Genomic DNA, 25,046 nt, shown 5'->3' on the forward strand with positions numbered 1-25,046 from the left:
AAAGCTAGAAATGCTAAGATAGTATTGACAGAGGGAAAACCGTGGAGGTTGGGAGGGAGGGGGTGAGGTTGAGGAGTAGTTGGGTAAGTGACCATTGGAAGTGCTCATAGCAAACAGCTTTCACGTCTGCCCAGAGGCAGGGGAAAAGTGACGAGGTGGTGGGTGTGAAGTGAGGAAAGCAAAAAAAATCCGAGAGAACAGAGGCCAGGAGTGATTCTGTTCTTCAATATCGTGTTCCAAATGTGAAAATTGGAACACAGCACTTCTGTGGTGTGCCCACATCTTTCACCTTATCAGGTGCTTGAGCAATTTTTTTCTCAATCAGTGTGATGAGCACTTTCTGTTTAGGTGTGAAAACCAGGTCATCGAACGCATGAGTGCTTTAGCAGCAAGATAGCTGTCAGTGATGGAGTGGAGGACTTGAAAGAGCCTCCTTTCTTGTGCTGAGAAGGTGAAAGCAATTGCAATGCTGCATGGGTCAGCAGTTTCAAAATGATAGCACTAAACGCATAAAAGTTTGTGTCAGCCTGTAATACATGTTTTGCGATTTAAGTGGATTGCAAATCTGCAGCAGGGATCGACACCAACTCAGGCTGTTTTTTTACAGGTTAGTAATTCCGTTTAAGTAGAACAGTGAAGTGTGTTAGGAGTGTGTGTTGCTTCTCCTGATGCGCTTTCAGTCATCTTCAACACAGGGCAGATGAAGAGACATTTTCCCTTTTTGCTTCTGGTAGATGGAGTTCACAAGGGGACACCACCTTTTATTAAATGGAAACTGGGCTGTCCAGGGGTGATGTGAGGAAATATTACAGCCATGCACATGTTTCCTGTTTCCTCAGCTATTAAGCTCTTTCAAATTTTGGAAAATTTTATTGGATGAAACAGCCTGTCTCAATCAAGTTACTTCATTTCTATCAGAGACATTTCTAATTATAGACTCCCTACAGTGTGGGGGCAGGTCATTTAGCTGAGTCTTGCACTGACCTGCTAAATAGCAACCCAGCCCCCAACCCTACCCCAGTATTTCCCACAGCCAATCCACTTAACCTGCACATCTTTGGACTGTGGGAGGGAACCAGACCAATGGGAAGAAACCCACACAGACACAGGGAGAATGTGCAAACTCCACACAGACAGTTGCCTGAGGATGGAATTGAACCCGGGTCCCTGACGTTGTGAGGCAGCAGTGCTAACCACTGAGCCACTGTGCCATTGTTGTTCCTAGTTGATAAATTGGAAACTAGTGAAGGGGCTAAATGACCATAAACCCTTCAGCCCATCAGATGTGTGCTGTCTCATTCAGAGAGATTAAGGCTAATCGAAGAATCCTCATTCCACTTTCCTGTCCTTTTCCCATGACCCTTGGTTCCCTTCCTGATTAAAAATGTACTGGGAAGGGGGCCTTGAATATTCTTAACAACCGGCTTTGACAGTCCTCACCAATGAAGAATTTTGACCAACTGGAAGAAAAACATTCCTCCTAGTCTCTGTCTGTCTGAAATAGGAGACTCCTTACTCTGAGAGAATGCAGGCTGGGGGTAGACTCTCCCACAAGAAGAAGCAACCTTTCTGTCTCCACCCTGTCAGCCTACGCCCCCCACCCCCCCAAAAAACACCTTTTTGTCTGTTCCAATACATTTGCCCCTCGTTCTTCAAAACTTCAATGAGTCTCCTCCTCCCTTCACTTCACTTCCTTTTAATCTGTGGGGCTTGTTCTTTAACTGTTTGTGATTTGAGCTTTGGTCCATTTGTATGTTTTCCTTGATTAATGGATATGATTTGGATTTCTGAGGATAATCTCTCCATTCTTGGGCTTTCTTCATTATTGAAGCCTTGAACCTAACTTGCACCAGTTTGTAATTACTGGACTTTTTGGGGATCTGCTAGTTTTGTACTATTATTTATATTGAAGCAATGGGGAATTGGAACGGGGATTAAAAACAATTAGCTTTGGAATAAATCACAGACCTTTTTTTTCATTTAACATTATTAGGGGGCTGGGGGTTATAGGGGTCTGATGTTGTGCACCTTTTCAGTTTAAAAGGCCATATCTCCATCTTTCTCTCTTCAGTCCCGACTCTCTGCGTTCAGATATTCTACCTTTTCTCGTAATTTTTGAAAAACTTGTGTTTATATAGCACCTATCATGAGCCAGTACTTTCCCAAAGCACTTTGCAGTCATGTGCTGTTGAATGTGTAATTATAAGACTTGTGGCCACGGCATAATATAAACATGGGGTTTGTCATTGGTCATTGATCTGTATATGTTTCTTTTGTCACAGAGCCGTGGGTAAAACCTGTCTGCTGATCAGCTACACGACGAATGCCTTTCCTGGAGAATACATCCCCACCGTGTGAGTACCTCAAAAATGTGGTTTGTTTTCTGTAGAGTTGTGGGATTTGCTCAGAAATGGTCCTGAGTCCTACTGAACTCACCTGTACCCTCTTTGAATTTCACTACTTCAAACGTGACCATTTTGGTGATATATACCATCTTTGGTTATTTATGGGGTTACTGTCACTCTCCGACTGATCAGCGCTGGATAGAATTTGCAGCAAAGGACAAGGCTGCCTGACTTCCGGGTGTCTGTGCTCGACGTTAGCCCTCGTTGCGTTGGTTCATCTCTGGCTCTGCGCTGTAATTTTACACTGTTCCCCCTAAATATATTGCCATTGCTAAGCTTTCCTATGCTGGAGAATCTCTTGGGGCGAGAAAGTCAGGATAAAACTAGTTTCTGCAGCATTATCATTTTGTACGTGGCATTCGACCAGTCCTGCATTGATTTTTAAATTATCTACCCAGCTGGGATCTTTAGGCAACCTGATGTGTTGTTAATTATATATTAGAGATTATGGCTGGAAGGTACAATTGTTGATTAATAAAGGTATCAAGGCTTAGAGGGAGAAGGCAACAGAATGGGATTGAGAAACCTATCAGACTCAAAGATGGTGCTGGAGGGCTTATGCCCGAAACGTTGACTCTCCTCCTCGGATATTGCCTGACCTGCTGTGCTTTTCCAGTGCAACACTCATCGACTCTGACCTCCAGCATCTGTAGTCCTCACCTTCTCCTCTTGCGGAACGTATCAGCCGTGACCAAATAGTGGGGCAGACTTGATGGGCGGAATGGCCTGGTTCTGCTCCTATATCTTATGGTGCTGCTGATGTTTACGTGGAGTGGTGGGACCATGAGGTCTTTGACCAGTGATTGGCTTGGAATGTTGTAACCATACTGATCTGCTACAGTCAGCCAGTTCAGCAAACAACTTTCCTCTTTCTCTCGACAATGACACAGACACTGTTGGTCTCTGTTGCTGAAGAACTTCCTTTTTGCTTTAATTTGCCCACTCAGCAACTGAGCGATTTTACTGTCTGCTGACTGTTGCTTCTTTTTTTCGATTGACTTGTAAGTCGTCCAAAATTTCTGCTGCTTTATTTGGCTGGACCGATGTTTCTGAACCTCCAGGTCATGTTGTGACTCAGTCACCACTGGGTGTGAGGATGCCCAGTACTGGGGTGAAGACACCGATTTTCCAGGGTATCTGTTCATCAGGGGTCACAACTATTGCTGTAACAATCCTTCGCAATTAAGAAAAAAGAACAGAGAAAATTTACAGCCCAGGAACAGGCCCTTCGGCCCTCCAAGCCTGAGCCAATCCAGACCTACGGTCTAAACCTGTCGGTCAATTCCTAAGCATCTGTATCCCTCTGCTCCCAACCTACTCATGCGTCTGTCCAGATACATCTTAAATGAATCTACCGTGCCTGCCTCTGCTGGCAACATGTTCCATACACCCACCACCCTCTGTGTGAAGTATTTGCCGTGTGTATCCCCCTTAAACTTTCCACCTCTCACCTTGAAAGTGTGACCTCTCGTTATTGAATCCTTCACCCTGGGAAAAAGCTTGTCTCTATCCACTCTGTCTATACCCTTCATGATTTTGTAGAACTCAACCAGGTCCCCCCTCAATCTCCTTTTTTCTAATGAAAACAATCCTAACCTACTCAACCCCTCTTCATAGCTAGCACCTTCCATACCAGGCAACATTGGGATAGATACTTTTTTTTAAAAAACAAGTGTCCAGCATTGGGTGCAGAGAGTCTTCTGTTCTGTAGCATGAGACACTTTTTAAAAATTTATTCTTTGGACCAGAGTATTCACCAGTGTTCACTGTCACTCCCCAGTTGCCCTTGCATTGACTGACTTGCTATGCCACTTTCAGGAGGGGCAGTTAAGAATCCCACTGCTGTACGTTTGAAGTTAGGTTAAGCTCTCTGCCAGCTGCAAATGTGTTGCTGGTCAAAGCACAGCAGGCCAGGCAGCATCTCAGGAATAGAGAATTCGACGTTTCGAGCATAAGCCCTTCATCAGGAATAAGAGAGAGAGCCAAGCAGGCTAAGATAAAAGGTAGGGAGGAGGGACTAGGGGGAGGGGCGATGGAGGTGGGATAGGTGGAAGGAGGTCAAGGTGAGGGTGATAGGCCAGAGTGGGGTGGGGGTGGAGAGGTCAGGAAGAGGATTGCAGGTTAGGAGGGCGGTGCTGAGTTGAGGGAACCGACTGAGACAAGGTGGGGGGAGGGGAAATGAGGAAACTGGAGAAATCTGAATTCATACCTTGTGGTTGGAGGGTTCCCAGGCAGAAGATGAGGCGCTCCTCCTCCAGCCGTCGTGTTGTGTTCTGCCGGTGGAGGAGTCCAAGGACCTGCATGTCCTCAGTGGAGTGGGAGGGAGAGTTAAAGTGTTGAGCCACGGGGTGGTTGGGTTGGTTGGTTCGGGCGGCCCGGAGGTGTTCTCTGAAGCGTTCCGCAAGTAAGCGGCCTGTCTCCCCAATATAGAGGAGGCCACATCGGGTGCAGCGGATGCAATAGACTGAGTGAGGAGAGAGAGACAGCAAAAAAACTCTACAGTTGCTGGAATCCAAAGTAGACAGGCAGGAGGCTGGAAGAACACAGGCCGCAGCACCCGAAATGTTGACTTCTCCACCTCCTGATGTTGATGCACATGAATGAGGAGGACAGATTTCTTTCCTTGAAACGACTTACTGACGCTCCTGTTTTTAAACATAAATCCAACAGGAGTTTGGCTGAAAGGTTTTTAATCTGAAAGAGTGGCGAGAATGGAGCATTTGCTGTAGTTGAGGAAAATAGCCTAGGTGTGTTTAGCACAAGGCCGGGCAAATGCCTGGAGAAAGGAATAGAAAGTCTGGGTTAGACAAAGTAAAATTAGTGAGATGGGTGGATAGCTAGAACTTTTATGCTAATAAATGAGATGAGTGCTTTATTCCAGATTTGTTAATGTTCCCCAGCTGGGATTGAACTCTCCTCTCTCCTGAGCATTAGTCCAGACCCCTCCATTAGAGTCGCTGTAGTCTTACCAGACCATAGGGCTGATTTCTCAATCGAGAGAGAGGTGATGAGTGGTGCTTTAACTGGAGGGTGAATAAACCCTTGGGAAAAGGAGAGGGTGAGAAGGACAATCCTTCGTGGTATCTTCAGCTGATGCAGGAATTGATCCACCTTATTGGAATCACCTGAGTTGCAAACCAGCTGACCAGCCAAGCGAGCTAACCTTCCCATTCCATGATAACAAGTCTAATCACTTTGTTGTTACAATCCCAGCCTACTCCAGTGTTTGCTCTCTCCTCCTTACAGATTCGATAACTATTCCGCCAATGTGATGGTGGATGGGAAGCCAGTGAATTTGGGGCTATGGGATACGGCTGGACAAGAGGATTATGACCGCCTTCGACCACTCTCCTACCCACAGACCGTATGTAGATCTTACTAAAGTAGTACATAACACACAAACAGGCCATTCGGCCCGAAACAACGCCCTAACCTGTTCATGCTGCGCGAGACTCTTGCTTTTTTGATCTAACCTCCTTAACTCGATCTTGTGTTTTCTTCTCTGTTTTGTGTTTGTTAACCTCATGTAAATGTGTCTGTCCTCAACTTCTGCATGTGGTATCAAGTTCCCCATTCTCCAGCTAAAGAAGTTTCTCTCCAATTCCCTGTTGGATTTACTTAAGAGATTAAGAAATACAGAAGTCAGCCATTTTGCTTTTCCAGACTACTTCATCATTCACCGAGGTTACGCTGGAGATTGTCAACAAATTATGTGCCCTGTTCTTCACCTTTTGACTAAGGGGAACAGCTGCTTTCTGTTCATGACCTTGAGTGAAGAAATGTCTCCTCATCTGACCCATAGCTAGCCAATTATTTTTTATTATTATTATTAATCTGACACTTTGTTGACCTTGTGTGCTAGAATCCCCAGCCAGGAGAAATATTTTCTCAGCAGTTCCCCTGTCAAACCCCCTGAAGAGTTTTATTTGGTTCAATCAGCCACCTCTGATTATGCCCGACTGGTTAACTCTGTGATTCATTGATAAGAACATTTTATTCCCTCAGTGCGCATTTTATTGTCTTACTTTTCACAACAAAGATAATCTCATTTTTTCCAATCACCATGGGGCAAAAATCCTCAACTCCTCAACTGTACTTCATTTACATTCTGTCTCCGAGAATCACTGCTGCCCAGAAAACTCCCTTTGGCCCATCGAGTCTGCACTGTGGAAAATACATTATGACCCACACTAGCCCCACTTTCCCCCACTGGGGTCCATCGTCTCGAATGTTGTTATCCTTCAAGTATGCATCCAAGTACTACCTAAATGTTTGTGAAGTTTTCCACCTCCACTGCCCTCCGAGGCAGTGTGTTGCAGACCCTCTGAATGGAGGGGGAAGAAATTCTTGAATCCCTTCTAAACCTGCTGCCTTTCACTTTTAAAAATTATGTCCCCTGTTCTTCACCTTTCGACTAAGGGGAATAGCTGCTTTCTACTCCCCCGGCCATGACCTTTTATACACTTGGATCAGGCCTCTCTTCCTTCTGTGCTCCAACAACCCGAGCTTATCCAAACCTTAAACACTGCATCTCTGGCAACGTCCCAGTGAGTCGTCTTTTCGCTCCCTCCAGTACAATCACACCCTTCCTATAGAAAAACTTCAAGAACTGCGGATGCTGGAAATCGGAAACAAAACCTGAAATTGCTGGAAAAGCTCAGCAAGTCTGGCAGCACCTGTGGAGAGAAATCAGAGTTAACGCTTCTGGTCCGGTGACCAGAACTGGACCCGATAGAGTTTAACTCTGGTTTCTCTCCACGGATGCTGCCAGACCTGCTGAGCTTTTCCAGCAATTTTGCATTTTTGTTTCCCATCCTTCCCACGTGCCAGTCCTGTTCATCTGTGACCTCGTGCTGTGTAGAGCATCGTTGAGAGAGAATAGCTATACCCGTTCAACAGGAAGTTCACATTATCCAAACAATGTCCACAATTCATCAATCGTGTTATAACCAATTTGTGCTGGCGCAACGTGTGTTATAGCGGAAGGACCTGTAGTGTGGTGACCAGAAACCCCCACACAGCACTTCAGCTGTGGCCAAACTAAAGCCCTGTACAGCACCTCCTGCTCCTACGGTCTGTGCCCTCGGCTGAAGAAGGCGTCCATCTTGTATGCTGCCTTAACTATCCAGTTAACCTATCCAGCCACCTTCAGGGATGCGTGGACAAGCATACCAAGATCCCTCTGTTCTTCCTGAGCTTCCTCGTGCCCTAGCATTCACTTCAGGCTGTTTTTTTTGTATTTTTGTGTGTGGGACCTTTCTCCGTCCGGTCTCGCTCACGTCCCCAAACCCAGAAGCAGAAGTAGGCCATTCAGCCCCTTGAACCTGCTCTGACATTCTAGATCATGGCTGACCTTGATGCCATTTTCCTGCACTAGACCCAGGATGTCATTTAGCTGTTTATTAAAAAAAAAATCATGTCTTTAAAGATACTTTTGAGCTTCTACAAACCCTTGTGATAGAGAATTCCACAGGTTGACCGTTTTTGAGAGAAGAAATTCTTCCTCCTCAGTCCCAAATATCCTACATTTATTCTGAGAGAGTATCCCCTGGTTTTGCTGCCTCTCCCTCTGATATCTGATTTGATTTATTATTGTGACATGAACCTAGTTACAGTGAAACATTTTGTTTTACGAGCAGTCCAGGCAGATCGCACAAAAGAGGACAGAAGTGTGAGCTCGTGGAGATTAAGAAGTTAAAGCGTTTGATGTATTAAACACTTTTTGTTTTTTAATATCGTAACAATTTGAGTGAGATTTTTAAATAAGGTGCAATTGAGTCTGAACAGAAGTCAGAAGTGTTTTATATTTTAAAAAAATGTAAACACATGCTTTCAAAGAGAACAAAAGAGTAGTACAACGCAGGAACAGGCCCTTCAGCCCTCCAAGCCTGTGCTGATCATCATCCCCAACTAAACTACAAAACAAACCTTCTGCTCTTATTCGGTCGCTATCCCTCTATTCCCTCCCTATTCCTGTAACCATCCAGACGCCTCTTCAATGTCTCCAAAGTGCCTACTTCCACCATCCCTTCTGGTAGTGCGTTCCAGGCTCCTACCACACTCTCTGCATAAAAAACTTCCCTCGTGCATCCCTCTTAAACCTTTCCCCCTCTCACCTTGAATCTGTTTCTTACCCCCCCCCCCTTTATAATTGAAACATCAACCCTGGGAACAAGCCTCTGATTATTCACCCTATCTACTGCCTCTCACGACCTTTTAGACCTCTTTGGGTTACGTGGGTCTATGAGCATCATTTTGTTTTTATAGGATCCAGGAATCTCACTTCAGACCTCCTTTCTAATTATAAATTTGCGTTAGATTGAGGTTGGTAATAAAAGGTTTACTTCCCCTAGATGCTCAGTCTGGCTGCCCACTGCAAATGGAGCAACTCCAAGTGAAAGGGAGAGGGTTGAGGGGTGAAAGGCAGTCCATGTTCATGTTCCTGGTTTGCTGTTGGAAAATGGATGTGTGGGAATATGGTGCAGGCTCCAGGGTCTTTGGCCTCCATAGTTACAGTAACTTAGTAAGATTCACTGAGGAGTGTCTGTGTGTGGCATCAGGAGGGCAGTAGGCACCTGATGTTCCAGGTCTGACATACTGACTTTTGACAGAAACATAGGAACCATTCAGCCCATCTAGTCTCCTCCTTACACAATATGATCGAGGCTGATCATTCATATCACTGGAAAAGCTCAACACGTCTGGCAGCAGCTGTGGCGAGAGAGCAGTCAACATTTCAGAACCTTTTGAAACATAATATTTTTTAAGAAGTTGCTCACAGAATGAGGGCATCTTTGATTAGACCAGTATTTATTGCTTGTCCCTAATCTGCCAGAGGGCAGTTAAGAGTTGGCCACAATGCTGTGGGTCTGGAGTCACAAGTAGGCCAGACCAGGTAGGAGGGCAGATTTCCTTCCCTAGACAACTTTAGTGAACCAGATGTACTTTTCCAGCTATCAACAATGGATTTATGATTGTCATTAGATTCTCTTAATTCTGGTGTTTTCTTTGTAAAAATTGAATTCAAATTCCTTGATCTGCCATGATGGGATTTGAACCCAGGTCCTCAGAACATTATCTGGATTTTTGGATTAACGTTCCTGATTAAGAGCTTATGCATAAAATATCGACTCTCCTGCTGCTTGGATGCTGCCTGACCTGCTGTGCTTTTCTAGCACCACATTTCTTTCATCTCTGGATTAACAGTCCAGTGATAATACCACCTAGACTACTGCCTTCCCATTAACTCTGCTTTCTCTCTATAGATGCTGTTAAACCTGCTAAGTTCCTCCAACATTCTTTGCTTTTGTTTCAGATTTCCAGCATCCACAGTGCTTTGGTTTTATTCATTTCAGTTACTTTATTTTCCTAATTCTACATTATCCCTATGTCCTTTTTTCCTTAACGTTGTTGGCAGCTCTACTTTTAAACATACTCAGTAACTGAGCTGCCAGTGCCCTCAGGGGTAGAGAAATGAGGTGGAGGAGGGGGTTAGAAAAAGACATGTTGTTAGGAGAGGTGCAGCCTTTCCTTTTGGAAATTGAGCTGAGATATTCCAGAAAGCATCCAACGCCTCATACTGACCTGTTTGAGTAAGGCAGTGTTGAGTTACGTTCTAGTTGAGCTGAGTGAAATGTCTGATTGCCATTACATCCCCGTAACCTGCGTTGCCACGGAGATAATTAATTTTCCTTTTTTTCTCTCTCTCCAGGATGTTTTCTTGATCTGCTTTTCATTGGTCAGCCCCGCGTCATTTGAAAATGTCCGCGCCAAGGTAATCGCCGTTTCAAACCAGTCACATTCCACCAGCAGTTCCCTTCCTTTTTATCTGAAGACCTGGTCAATGTTGCCCATTTATCTTCAGCATTTTATAAAAGGTTCCAAGACGTTGCTGCTTGATGCAAGGTTGGGGGAGAGTTCCCTGCTTGGGCCATTTCCTGAGCTTTGTTGGAATTGAGATTCACTTATTACAAAATGGCTGCCATTGTTTGCTCAAATGGCTGCCTTGGCTTCTGTACTTGGATGATGCCACTGAGCAGCCATTTTGATGCCAAGTAATTCCCTAGCGGCTTTTGGTGATTTATTGGATATATCCTAAACTTGAAGTGCAGGATCCTAAGAACGTAAGGAGTAGGGGTAGATTTTTCTGTACTTTCTACCTTATTCATTAGGACTTTATTCATTAGGATCACCGATGATTTTCTACATCACCACCCTGTCTGTCTCCCATATTATTTCATTCCCTTAGTTCCTGAAAATCCATGGCCGCCGTCTTGAATATATTTCATAGAGAATTTTAAAGATTCACGCCCTATTGTGTGAAGAAGCGTTTTTTCTCACCTCTGTTCTAAGTGATTGTGTGGTTAGCACAGCTGCATCATAGCATCAGGGTCCCAAGTTTGATTCCAGCCTCGGGCGACTGTCTGTGTGGAGTTTGCACATCCTCCCCGTGTCTGTGTGGGTTTCCTCTGGGTGGTGTGGTTTCCTCCCACAGTCTAAAAGTGTGCAGGTCAGGTGAATTGGCCATGCTCAATTGCCCATAGTGTTAGGTACATTAGTCAGAGGGAAATGGGTCTGGGTGAGTTACTCTTCAGAGGGTCAGTGTGGACTCATTGGGCCGGAGGGCCTGTTTCCACACTGTAGGGAATCTAATCTAATTATCTAATCAAATAAACCTGTTGGACAGTAACCTGGAATGGGAATGTTCAATTTGCTGTTTATAATAGTACACTTTTTTTGTGCCCTAAGTGAAAGTAGAGGGAGTTTTACACTCCATCGGGTTCACCTACAGAAGTGTTTTGTTGAAGATAATGTCATCGACCTTTGAGCACCAAAGCACAAACCTTGTGGCTCTGGCAGCATCTGTGGAGAGACAGCAATCTAATGTTTCGAGTCTAGATGACTCTTTAGAGCTCTGAAGAGTCATCTAGACTTGAAACGTTAGCTTGCCCTCTGTCCGTGAAAGCTGTCTGACTCGCTGTGATCGCCGGCATTTTATTTTGGCTTCAGTAGATTCCAGTATCTGCAGGAATTTGCTCCTTAAGCACCAATGTTTTAGTATTGGAAACCATGAGAAGATGGTGGCGAGCTGTGGTGGTCTGTTGAGTGGCAGGGGGCTGGGAGGTGTGCGCAACAATGTGGTGGTTATCTCGGAGTTGTTGATGAGCTCACTGACTTATTGCATCCTCCTCCTTCCAGTGGTATCCTGAGGTGCGGCATCACTGTCCCAGTACTCCTATAATCCTGGTAGGCACCAAATTGGATCTGAGGGACGATAAAGACACCATTGAGAAACTGAAGGAGAAGAAATTGGCACCCATCACCTACCCACAAGGACTAGCTATGACAAAGGAGATTGGTACGTTCGTCCTTTCTCTGGGGTAATGAACACCTGTACAAAGGGGTGCACTGCTGATTGATTGGGAGTCATTCAACCAGTTTGACTTGATGACCATCCATCTTTCCCATTGAAACAAAAGCTCATATTCATGTTGCACCTTTTCAAATATGGCGAAATGACCCAAGGTGTCCCACAGGAGGATTAACAAAGGTGATGCAGGACATAGGGCAGTGCATCATTCAAGAGTCCAGATTGGCCTCCAGCGTGCGTAATAGACTTCTGGTGCCATTACGGGTCACAATAATAACTGGCCTGATATCCCACGCTCCACTATTGCTGTGAAGTGCCCCCAGGTGCTTCTCAAGTGTGCCATCAAAGCACCCAGTCCTCGTGCCAATTTTACCTGGAGTGAACAAAGGCTTGGTGTGCGGGTTAGGTTTTAATGGAAACCTTGAGAGGTTGGGAGGTTTTGAAGGAAGGGCATTACAGCACTTTGGGTGACGGCATGGCTGCCAAGGCTAGTTCTTTTGTAATCAATCTGTTCGGACACGTCCTGACACACCTCTGCTGGCCTTAAAGCTGGACCTTCTGGTTCAGAAGCAGCGTGTACCACCACTCTGCCACAGTAGACATTCACCTGCCAGTTATAAAGCACTGGAAGTCAAGAGCGTTGGATATGGTAGTGGTCCTGAAAGGGTTTATGTTGGAAACTGTTAAGATCCATTCCGTCTGACATCATACAGTCTCCAGCAGGGTAAAGAGTCTTTAGTTTGAGATTTCAGTGAAGGCTGCTTTACCGCCATGAGTGAGCTTTTGCCTGCAGGATAAGCAAACATGTGAACAGAAACCTAACAGTTCAGGGATCTTTGAAATTTGCATCACATGTGGGCAGGGTGGTTAAGAAGGCATTTCGCACGCTTCTCTTCAGATCTTTGAGTATTGGAATTGGGTTGTCATGTTGACATTGTACAGGACTTTGGTGAGGCCTATTCTGGAGTACTGTCTCCAGTACTAGCCGCCCTGATATAGGAAGGGTGTTTTAAATTGGAGAGGGTTCAGAAAAGATTTGGCAAAATGTTGCTGAGAATGGAGGGTTTGAGTTATGAGGAGAGGCTTCTTTCACTGGAGCATAGGAAATTGAGGGGTGACCTTTTAGAGAGGTTTATAAAATCATGAGGGGTATAGATAAAATAAATAACGAGGGTCTTTTCTGAAGGGTGGGGGTGTTCAAGGCCGGGGGCATACTTCTAAGGTGAGAGGAGAAAGGATTTAAAAGGACAACAGGGGAATCTTTTGAACACAGTGGTTCATGTGAGGAATGAACTGCCAGAGGAAGTGGTGGAGGCTGGTACAGTAAAAACGTTTAAAGAACATTTGGATAAGTTTTATGAATAGGAAAGGATTGGAGGGAGATGGGCCAAAGGCAGGGCTAGTTTAGTTTGGGAATATGGTCAGTGTGGACTAGCTGGACTGAAGGGGCTGTTTCCATGCTGTGTGATTCAGACTCTGACTCTAGGACGTTCATACCTGATGGGGCGATATCGTATTAGTTTTAGTTTCAGCACAATTGCTTAGCTGTTCAGTTACAGCCAACAGCACCCTTGCATCATTGTGCCATGCTTTTAGTGGTTCCAGTTAAGATGGTGTGTGAGACATTTTATGCCCAGGAACCCCATGCTTTGGTATGTGGGTGGTAGGTACCATATGCACCTCTCTTATAGTTACATTGCTTACCAGATGTGAGATTTAACACAAAGATAGATATCATTACTGTCTTCTGACTGAATCTGTTGAGATTATGTAACCTTATAACTCAGTATATGTTATTCTTTGCTATACTAAGTTCCTCATTTTAAGACTCACTTGTAGTTTGTCCTCCACCAAGTTTTACCCAAGACCTTTAGCATATAGAAGGATTGGTGGCAGCACTTTAGTTGGTGTGTTTCTAGGGTGTTGGTTAGCTCGGTTGGTGAGACAGCTGATTGGCAATGCGGAACGACACCAGCGGTGTGGGTTCCATTCCCACAATGGCTGAGGTTACCACAAAAGACGCGTCTTTTCAGTCTCTTGCCTCACCTGAGGCATGGTGATCCTTTTCTTTTGAACCACCACCAGTCATCACACTTCCTAATGAGAGAGAAGCTGTACGGCCTGTGAGGCTATGGTGGTCTCAGCTTTTATTACAAAGGGTGCACAGGAGATTAGAATTGGAGAAGCATTGGAATGTTGTTGAGCTGGAGGATGTTAGACGGAAGGGACAGCTGCAGAAGAACTTGTGGATATCTTCAAGTCAACCCCTGTTCAGAAATGTGTTTTAAAGACTTCTGGAGCAGTTTGAACCTGGGCCTCCTGGCTCTGAGGTAGGGCACTACCACTGCAACATGAACCCTTTATATGGAGGGATTTGTATACTAGAAGTTACTCTATGCAGGCTGTCAGAGAAAGGTTAATGGCTTTTAAATGTGTTACATAATAGAAATGAAGATGAGCATTACCTTGCAGTTCCTCATTCTCTTTAGAATTCGTCAGAATTCTTTGAAAAGAAGAATTCTGTTCTTGGATCCCTCCTTTTCATCAGAATGTACCAATCTGGGAAACCAAGGTTTCCTTTTACTTTTATATACATTAGTTCCTGGAATAACATTGTAAACAATTACAGTTCATTACAGGTTGAGTGACTAAGAGACAGTGAGGACTGCAGATGCTAGGGATCAGAGCTTAAAAATGTGTTGCTGGAAAAGCACAGCAGGTCAGGCAGCATCAAAAGAGAAGGAGAATCGACGTTTCGGGCACAAGCCCTTCTTCAGGTTGAGTGACTAAGTCAGTATTTATTGCCTATCCCAGACCAGAGCACAGTAAAGAATCGGCCACATTGCTGTGGGTCTGGAGTCACATGTAGGCCAGACCAGGTAATGAAGGAAACGAGGTAGTGGGCGGCACGGTGGCAGAGTGGTTAGCACTGCTGCCTCACAGCGCCAGAGACCTGGGTTCAATTCCCGCCTCAGGCAACTGTCTGTGTGGAGTTTGCACATTCTCCCTGTGTCTGTGTGGGTTTCCTCCGGGTGCTCCGGTTTCCTCCCACAGTCCAAAAATGTGCAGGTTGGGTGAATTGGCCATGCTAAATTGCCCGTAGTGTAAGGTGAAGGGGCAAATGTAGGGGAATGGGTCTGGGTGAGTTGCGCTTCGGCGGGTTGGTGTGGACTTGTTGGGCTGAAGGGCCTGGTTCCACACTATAAGTAACGTAATCTAAACCATCCTTAAAGGACATGAGTGAACCAGATATTTTTACAATATTTGACAGCGGACTCATTCGTGGCTATCATTAGATACTTCATTCCAGATTTTTATTGAATTCAAATTCCACCAGCTGCTGTGGCAGGATTCAAACCCAGGTCCCCAGAACATTACCTGGGTCTCCAGATTAACAGTCCAGTCATAGTGCCATGAGGTCTTCATTTCCCCCTCTATCCTTCCTATTTAGCCCATGTAGTGAGTATAGACTCACTCAAACATTCAGAAGGGACCTGGATGATTTCTGCACGTGTAGCTTTCTCTGTGGTTTCAGCTGAGGCTCCATTGGCAGCACCGTTGCCTTGGGGTCAGAATGTTATGGGTTCAAGCCCCTTTCAGGCCTCGCACAAAATTCTGAAGTAATGTTCCAGCGAATTGGCATAAAATGGCAGTGTCAAAGATACCAGCTTCCAAATTGGACGTTAAATTGCACTGTATCAACTTCTAGACATCAAAGATACTATGGCAGTATTTCAAAGAGCAGGGAGTGTTCACTGGAGAGGTTACCCTTTAATCAATAAATTGTCCATTTATTATCGCATCGCTATTAGGAGATTGGGTTGGCCACATATCTCCCATATGGGAACAATGATCACACTTAAGAAAGCACCACGAAGGCTTTGGCATGTCATTTCATGTGGTCTTGAAGGGCACTATGTAAATGCAAGTCCATTTTATCCCCCCTTCTCGAAAGTTGGTGCATTTACTGGGCATTTGTCACAATCTGGTGGGGTCTGAGGTTTTCTCTGTTTGTCCAGTGGTCGGAGGAAACTTTCCTTTCTCCTCAAAAAAAAGTTTTAAGGTTTTCCTTTGGCCATTTTAGTATTTTTTTGCATTGTAGGGTTATAATTCTATAAGAGGCCCTCGGCCCATTGAGTTTCTTCTGCCAGAAGTACACAAGGACCAAGACTAGACCTACTTTCCCGCACAGGGCCCAGATTCTTCAATGTTGTGACATGTCCAAGGGCTCATTCAAGTACTTTTGGGGTTTCCCATCTCAACTACCCTCCTAGTGCATCCCTGGCGCTCTCTGCACGATGGGTGGGAGGGGTGGAGAGGGAGGTGAAACCTTCCATAACACCCCCCTCCCCCAGCTTCTTGCCTTTCACTTAGAAAATGTGCCCCCTTTGCGTCTCCCAGGAGACCATGCGGATAGGTCAGTGGGGAGGGGAGGTGTGGTGGTAATGGTGCAGACTGAGTAATCCAGAAACCCCACCTGATGTTGTGAGAATGTGGATTCAAATCTCGCGGTGCCGGAGGGTGAGATTTCCACTCCGTAAACAAATCTTGAATAAAATCAGAGTCGAATGACCATGCCAGTAGTAGTAGTACCAAAAACAACACAAGACTGGTTTACTGATACCTTTTTTATGCAAGGAAATGTTGCCATTCTTACCTGATTTGGCTCGATGTGACAGTGGTGAAGTCCTATTGGTTTGGGCAATATTTGCTGACCCCGCCAGCGACACCCTCATCTCGTGAATGGATAGGGGATATTGTTGGCAAGTCACCACAACATGGCGGCAACAGAGGCTGAGTGGCAAGCGCTGCAGTCTCTCAACGCCAGGGACCTAGATTTGATTCCACTTTCAAGTGATTCTGTACAACCACCGCGCATTCTCCCTGTGTCTGCGCGGGTTTCCTCCCAATGCTCCAGTTTTTTTTCCCAGCGTCCAAAAATGTGCAGGTGAGGTAGATTGGCTGTGGGAAATAAAAGGTTACAGAGATGGGGTAAGTCTGGATGGTATGCTCTTTGAAGGGTTAGTGTGGACTCAATGGGCTGAATGGCCTGTTTCCACACTATAGGCATTCTATTATTCTACAAGCTGTCTTTAACTCAGCAATTTATTAAGAAATCTCACAGACAATTAAGTACTGAAACAAAGTTTTAAACTTTATTGTATGTAGTAACCAAAATAAGACCCTCAAGTAAGCAAGTTAAGTCTCAACTCAACTTGGCTATTAATGGTAGCTATGACTTCAACCAACAGCGCCTGTGTCTGGAAGTGTCCAGGGTTCGATCCTTGAGCAGTGTTAGTTTTTGAAGTTCTGTTGAATTGTGCTGGTGTTGATTTTTAGACAGATTTTCACCCTTCTGGCCCAGGATGTGATATTATTGATGATTCTTTCGATTCCTCGATCCATATTATTGACTACCCCGCTGAAACCATCGAAGTCTGCAGCTTGCCGCTTTATCAGAAGCAGCTTCTTTGTTCCTTGTTACATTTGGCATTGGCTATTTGACACCACAGCGTTCCTGTAATTATCTCCTTCAATTTTTCTGCAGAGCAGTCCGTTGTCTTTGTGGTAATAAAACAGCCTGTTACCAAGGAGAGGTCAAAACCATTTTATTCATGTCATTTCAACTCCTTTTCCCAAGCATGACTAATTGCTTTCAGTTCCTGTGTAAGTTTGTCATTGTCCCTTTAATAGTTTATTCCAGACAGAATTATTGCTGTTATTGTTCTTTAATTCTTCCAATCTTCTGAAGTTTATACTATCACTAGGAGGATAAATGAGCGCAGTGTATATAAATTTCAGCATTCCGTAGTGCAAGGTATGCAACAGTCCTGGTCATTCTTCAAGTAAATATGTTGTTCAGCTGCTTTTGTTTTTTCTTTTATCAAACCTTCCGTGGAACTCTTTGTAACTCTTGTGTCTGAAAGTACACCAGACTCTTAAGTTCAAAGGTCAATAGAGAGCGCATCCCAAACCTTTCCCCCACCTCGTTCTGTGGCGTGAAGATTTCTACGACCCCTCCAATAAGAGCTAAGCCACTGGGGGCCATTTGGAGAGGGAGCAACGTCTGTGCAAATGTTCAAACTTGATCTGAGCTTCACGCTGCTGTCTCTAAGCTCGATGCTAAAAACCTGTAGTTTGCGACCCCACTCAGGATCCTGATCCCCACCTGCCCACCCCGAGTTTGGGGAAAGCCTACTGTAAAACCTGGGCTTTTCACCCCATTCCCTGTTCTCACTGAGCAGCAGATGCACTGAACTGGGGCAGGGTTGCAATGCCAAAACCACTTAGTCTGAATGCACATGAAAGGTGAGCTTACTTCTCCTTTTTTGGAGAATTTACATCGATATTATTACATTAGAACGCTTACAGGTCAGAAAGAGACCATTTGGGTCTGTACTGACCCTCCAAAGAGCATCCCATCCGGACTTGCCCTCTACCCTATCCCTGTAACCCGGCAATTCCCATGGCTAACCCACCTAACCTGCATGTCCCTGGACACTATGGGCAATTTAGCCCGGCCAATCCCCACCCTAACCTGCACATGTTTGGACTGTGGGTGGAAACTGCTGCACCCGGAGGAAACCCACGCAGACAGGGCAAGAACGTGCAAATTCCACACAGACAGTCTCCTGAGGCTGGAATCGAACCCAGGTCCCTGGCGCCGTGAGGCAGTTGTGCTAACCACTGTACCACCCTTAAAATTCTGGTGTGCTCCAGCAGCTCTCCACCCCTGGTGCTCAGAGTCAAACAAGGGAATCTTTCTATCAGAGTGTAATAGCAACAGTGGAATTATCTGTAAATCCCAGGACAGGAACAGAGAAGCAATTAACAGAAGACTAAAGTGTAAAGTTTTTATTTCGGCCAGGGAATTGCCCAGTTGGTTGCACCATGTATACGTACTTGGGGATTTTTCCTGGATTAAGTTTCCTCTTGCATTGCTGAGATTCTGATGTCGGTCAGGGTGATGAGAATTAAAAACTGCTGAGTCACTTAAACTGGTTTGGATATGTTCTCTGAAATGGCAGACATTTCATATGGGGATATTTGAGGGGAAATGACCGTTTAAATCCTTCTTGAGAGAAAATGTTTTTTTTAGAAAAAAACAGCCTGCATTCATATAGCCTTTTGTGACGACTGGATATCATAAAGTCAAATACTTCAGATCCACTTAAGTGCCTTTTGAAGTGTAGTCACTGTTGTAATTTAGGAATATAGAGAGGAGATTATTAAGTTGGAGAGTGATTTACCAGGGTGTTGCCGGGTAGAAAAGGTTTGAGTTATACAGGAAGACTGGGACTTTTTCAGTAGAGCATTGGAGGTTGAGTGGTGACCTGATAGAAGTTTATAAAATAATGAGAAGTATAGATAGTTAATAGTAGGTGTCTTTTCGCTAGGATGGGGGATTTCAAGACTAGGAGGGGACGCATTTTTAAGGTGAGAAGACAGATTTTAAAAAAGACAAGAGGGGCAAATCTTTTATAGAGGGTGGTTCATGTGTGGAATGAATTTCCTAAAGAAGTAGTGGGTGTGGGTACAATTACAATGTTTAAAAGACAGTTAGATAGATACATGAATAGGAAAAGTTTGGAGAGAGATGGCTTGCTCAGGAGAAGGCAGGTGGGACTAGTTTGGTTTGGAATTATGTTCGGCATGGACTGGTTGGACCGAAGGGTGTTTCCGTGCTATATGGCCCTATAACCCGCTGTCTAATAATGGCCAGAGTTTGTTTTTAATGAGTGCTGGTCACTTGAGGAATGAATGTGAGCTGAGATCCCAGGGAGAATGTGTCTGTGGATCATTCCTCCACGTGAACAGGCAGATGGAGCGTTGGTTTAACATCACCTCTAACCATGTTGCACTCCTGAGGGACAGCATTATTGTGTTCTGGTACTCCAGCCCAGAGCCCTGTGGTCCTGAAGCCAGTGTACTACTAAATAAGCCATGACTGTGGCATGGAGTGAACATCAAGGGAGCTTGAGAGTGGACTAACTGCCTGTGTTGTCTTTCCATACTCAGTACTTAGATTGGTTAGCTTAGATGATTGGACAGCTGGTTTACAATGCATTGTGATGCCACTGTCCTGGGTTCAATTCCCACACCAGCTGAGGTTACTATGAAGGACTGTCCTGCTTGACCTCTCACCTCACCTGTTGTCATGGTGACCCTCCGGTTAAGCTGCCACCAGTCACCTCCCTTGAGCTCTGGCTAACCAGAGAGCAGCCCTAGCCCATTCCTGATGAGCTTATGTGGGAAACATCGACTCTCCTGTTCCTCGGATGTGCCTGACCGGCTGTGCTTTCCCAGCACCCACATGTTTTGACTCTGATCTCCAGCATCTGCAGTCCTCGCTTTCTCCTCCTTTAGCCCTCTGGTCTGGTAAAATTATGGTGACTTTACGTTTAGTCTGAATGCAAGCTATGCTGTCGGAATTGTTCCCTGCCTCAGGTTGACTGGTTGACTGGATAATGGTTGGGGATGTGTTAAGAGTCCTGTTGGCTGCTGCTTTCCAATTGAAGTGCCTGGTCAAACCAGCTATGGGGGTGGGCGGGGGGGGGGAGGTGGGGGGTGAGAGAGACGAGCTGTACACGAACATAGGGGATTGTGGCTTTGATCCGAAGGGACAGTGATCAAGCGTCTCTCATCTCCTCTTTGCACCCTCTGTGGTGAACCTGGTCTGATGGGGAACAATTCAAGCTTTACATGTGGCTACATAATATCGCCAAACGTACCCTTCAGACTAAATTGATGTCTGGTCAGATTTGACTTGTACTCGCTAGCGTTTAGAGTCAGACCCGCACATCCTGAGAGGGTTGGACAGGGTGGAGGTATTGCCCCCTCTTGGCCAATTATCATAGAACCCCTACAGTCCGTGAAGTCCCTCAACTTTGACAAAGGTGTACACCACTGGCTGAAGATAAACTCCCCGCTGACGACAACAACAACAACAGGCAGCATCGCATTCGGCATTGCAGTAGAACCTACCTCTGGAGGTTCTGCCTTCCCAAGGTGCATCCAGATGGCAGACCTCCCATCTCAGTGGGTCATTTCCAGTGTGCCATCTCTCTCAGACAAGCACTGGACATGGTTACAGAGCTGAATGCTGGCAACAGCAAGCTGCATATTGACATCACATGTTCCTGATGAAGGGCTCATGCCTGAAACGTCGATTCTCCTGCTCCTTGGATGCTGCCTGACCTGCTGCGTTTTTCCAGCAACACACTCTCGGCTCTAATCTGCAGTCCTCACTTTTGCCTAAATAAAACTGTTTCTGTATTTCATTTTAAGGTTTGAATTTCATGAACATGAAGGTTTAATTTCTGACATGGTTTTTCTTGATGACTAAGTCGTGAATCAGAATACCTCTATCTGTTAACGCTGGCAGCGTGAAGTATGTTTAAAAAAGAAATGGGAATGTGGATGTAATGTTCACATCTGGCTCATTGCAGTGGGTGGCACAGTGGTTAGCACTGCTGCCTCACAAAGCTGGAGACCTGGGTTCAATTCCCGACTCAGGCGACTGACTGTGTGGAGTTTGCACGTTCTCCCCGTGTCTGCATGGGTTTCCTCTGGGTTTCCTCCCACAGTCCAAAGATGTGCAGGTCAGGTGGATTGGCCATTCTAAATTGCCTGTAGTGTTAGGTAAGGGGTAAATGTAGGGGAATGGGTGGGTTGCGCTTCGGCGGGTCGGTGTGGACTTGTTGGGCCGAAGGGCCTGTTTCCACACTGTAAGTAATCTAATCTAATTGTCATGTCATGATATGGCACTGTCCACAGTGTTTGAAGACGTTGGCTCCATTCTGGATAAGCAAGACCCCAATAGCAGTATTGAATTTGAATGATTTGGAGATGCTGGTATTGGACTGTTTAAGAAAATCGCACAACAGCAGGTTATAGTCCAACAGATTTATTTGGAAGCACTAGCTTTTGGAGCGATGCTCCTTTGTCAGGTGACTATAACCTGGTGTTGTGCGATTTTTCTTTTTGTACGTTGAATTTGAACTTCACAGGAATGTTACCAAGCAAATACTGAGCCAACTAACCAATCAAATGATCAGTGGTTTTCTCGAGCTGTCTTAAGGGTGGCAGCATGGCAATGATTTAGGAATGGAATTCCAGGGCTTAGCACCCACCGCTGAAGGCACGGCTTCTGAGATTGGAGTGATTTATTTTTGGCAATGGACAAGAGGCTAGATGTAGAGGAATTCTGCTTTCTTTAGAGACAGCTGTGAAGCTGGACATTGGAGATAGTGAAAGGCGAGACCACGGAGTGGTTTGACAACCAGGATGGGTATTTAAATGAGTGTTTGCCTGGGAGTAATCTGAGGGGTAAGGAGGGGTGGGAATGGAACCTGTTGCACATTGAGATGTGAGGCTAAGGCTATTGTAGTTAATGTTGGAAACACGTGGTAGTGAAAATCATTGGCCAACCACTTCAACTCTGTCACACTCCCCCAGGGAATGCAAATCCTGGGTCTTCTCCACTGCCAATCAAAGCCACTTGTCAACTGGGAGAAGAAAGCCTCACCTTCCACCTTGGGACCCTACAAACATGTCACATCAACATTGACTTCACCAGTCTCCATATCTCCCCACCTCATCCCAGATTCAACTTGGCACTATCCTCTTAGATCTATCCATCTATCTTCCCACTATCCGCTCCACCCTATCACAATTACCTCCCACCAGAATCCAACCTATCACCATCCCACCTACCCTCCTCTCCCACGCCTCCCATTTATCTCTCCGTCCCCGTTCCCCCTTCGCTTTCCTGATGAAGAGCTTATGCCCGAAACGTCGACTCTCCTGCTCCTCGGATGCTGCCTGACCTGCTGTGTTTTCCTAGCACCACCCTTTGTGATTCTTGCTCTTTCTCTACCGTTCCACATTGTGGCTGACCACCTTTGTTGATGGTCTCGCACTATCCCTGAAATCCTCTGGCTCTTGAAATCTCTAGTCACCTTGACTTTGAATGTTGTGAGGAGTGAGCATCTGCAGTCTCTGGCTTAGACAACTCTCAAAGATCCACAATCCTCCTCGATGAAGGTATTTCTCCTCCTAACTCCTAAATGGCTCGGTCTTTGTGGGTGTGGTCTCACATCCTCAGCTTCTGAGCCAATGGAAACACTTTCCTCCCCGCACTACCCTCGAGACTCGATATAAATTTTGGTTGGATCGCTAGTCAGTCTTCTCAATACCAGGAAGTCTAGGCTGTGTTTGCTCAGTCTCTTGTAATCATCAGCTTCCCTTTTTATTGTGTACTGTGGCATTGTAGCTATCAGCCAGGTGGTAAATACACTATGCACACAATTCACAACAAGAGCTCCAATATACTGGCAGCTCAGCATTATTGATCCTTGTGCCCATTACCCTGATACATTGACGCTGTTGGGTTGTTGCTGGTATGCAGATGCTGTCTAGGGGTAGAATTAGGCTCTTTGATCTTGAATCACCCATCTGTCTGTTTGTGTCTCTCTGTCGGTATTGCTCTCTGTCTGTGTGTGTCTCTCTCTCTCTCTCTCTCTGTCTCTCTCTCTCTCTCTGTCTCTGTCTCTGTCTGTCTCTCTGTCTGTCTCTCTGTCTGTCTCTCTGTCTGTCTCTCTGTCTGTCTCTCTGTCTGTCTCTCTGTCTGTCTCTCTGTCTGTCTCTCTCTCTGTCTGTCTCTCTGTCTGTCTCTCTGTCTGTCTCTCTGTCTGTCTCTCTCTCTCTGTCTCTTCTTTTTCTTTTTCTCTCTCTTTTTCTTTTTTTCTCTCTCTGACTCTCTGTCCCCCACCCTCTGCCCACTCTCTCCTCCTCCCACTATTTTCCAACCCCCCCCCCCCCCCCCCCCAATCTCTGTGTCAGTTTGGTGACACCTCAACATTTGAAAGTTGGTTCTGCTGTAACCGTATCCCAGCACAAGCCAACAGCTTTAAATCATTTTGTTTTGGAGGCGGGTAAGAGGAGGACTGAGGACTGACTGCAGGTGGCAAACTGGCTCCTGAATGGGTTTAATATGCCATGTCCTCACTCAGTGCTACATGTGAATGCGCTTGGGTGTGGGCTTTGAACCAGGGTTTTGTCCCATTCTACTTCTGGTTTGACTCTTCCTGGACTTTAACTGCACACGCACCGTTCCCTGCCCTGTTCGATCCACACCAACAAGTTTCAGAAATTAATCCCTCCAGCTCAGTGCAAAATGAGATCACCCTGTCCATTCAGTACATGGTTCCTTCTATTCCCAAATGAGCCCCCTCTCCGCCCCCACCCCCTCGCCGACCTATCACCCTCACCTTAACCTCCTTCCACCTATCACATTTCCAACGCCCCTCCCCCAAGTCCCTCCTCCCTACATTTTATCTTTGCCTGCTGGACACACTTTCCTCATTCCGACAAACACCAGCTAGCCACAGAAAGACACAATCCTGTCTTCCTCGTAGCCCTACACATGGATGAAAAAAAACCACCATTTCGACTGGGACAACACATCTATCCTGGGCCAGGCTAAGCAAAGATATGCCAGAGAATTCCTAGAGACCTGGCACTCCAACCACAACACCATAAACAAACACATAGATCTAGATACTATCTATCAACCCCTCAGAAACAAACAGGAAATGACATCACCACAAACCCCAGGAACCCCATCCAGGACAAACATATGAATAGAAAGCAGGAGACAACAGCTTCGCTTCACTTGGAGGTCGCCACTGATGATGTTACCTAGCCAGGTAATGAAACGTCTGGATATCAAACCTACAGCTCAGCGAGCAAATATACACCCTGAACCTCAACCTGAGCTACAAACCTTGCAAAAACCATATCATATGTCTGTCTTGCCACTGCAATCATAAATTGTTCTTAATATTTTAACATCTCTTTATGTTCTATACTCTTGAGGGCAATATGTAATAGATCAGTTACTGTTGGCTTTGCCAATGATGCTTTCACATTCTGAATGAATAGGCCTTACCCCCCACACTGTCTTTGTATCTTATTTCCAAGACCCATCAGAATAAGAGGAACATGAAATGGCCTATCCTTTTTTTTATTTTTGGTGTGCTCATTCCTAGTGAATCTTGATATTTTGTGCCTCCAATATCCCAGCCATGACAACCAAAGGGTCATTCACTTCCTGTCTGCTGCTGTGACCAGGAATAAACTGCCACCAAGTGGTTGGAGTGGACCATGAAGATGCAACTGTCACTGACGGGTGTTAATGTTCGGGTTCGATTCCAGCCTCTGAGGACTGTCAGTGTGGAGCGTGCATATTCTCCCCGTGTCTGCGGGGG

At 45.5% G+C, this 25,046-nt stretch overlaps 1 protein-coding gene across 1 annotated transcript in view; it reads left to right on the forward strand.

The window, feature by feature from the left end:
* Nucleotides 1–25,046, forward strand: part of LOC132831498 (ras-related C3 botulinum toxin substrate 1-like) — a 75,860-nt gene that overhangs the window by 45,280 nt on the left and 5,534 nt on the right. Inside the window, exons 2-5 of the mRNA XM_060849674.1 lie at nucleotides 2,283–2,354; nucleotides 5,652–5,769; nucleotides 10,117–10,179; nucleotides 11,604–11,763. Coding sequence (XP_060705657.1) covers nucleotides 2,283–2,354; nucleotides 5,652–5,769; nucleotides 10,117–10,179; nucleotides 11,604–11,763 — 413 coding nt within the window. The remainder of the gene's footprint in view (nucleotides 1–2,282; nucleotides 2,355–5,651; nucleotides 5,770–10,116; nucleotides 10,180–11,603; nucleotides 11,764–25,046) is intronic.

The sequence above is a fragment of the Hemiscyllium ocellatum genome, chromosome 33, assembly GCF_020745735.1.
Source record: "Hemiscyllium ocellatum isolate sHemOce1 chromosome 33, sHemOce1.pat.X.cur, whole genome shotgun sequence".
Classification (NCBI taxonomy): Eukaryota; Metazoa; Chordata; class Chondrichthyes; order Orectolobiformes; family Hemiscylliidae; genus Hemiscyllium; species Hemiscyllium ocellatum.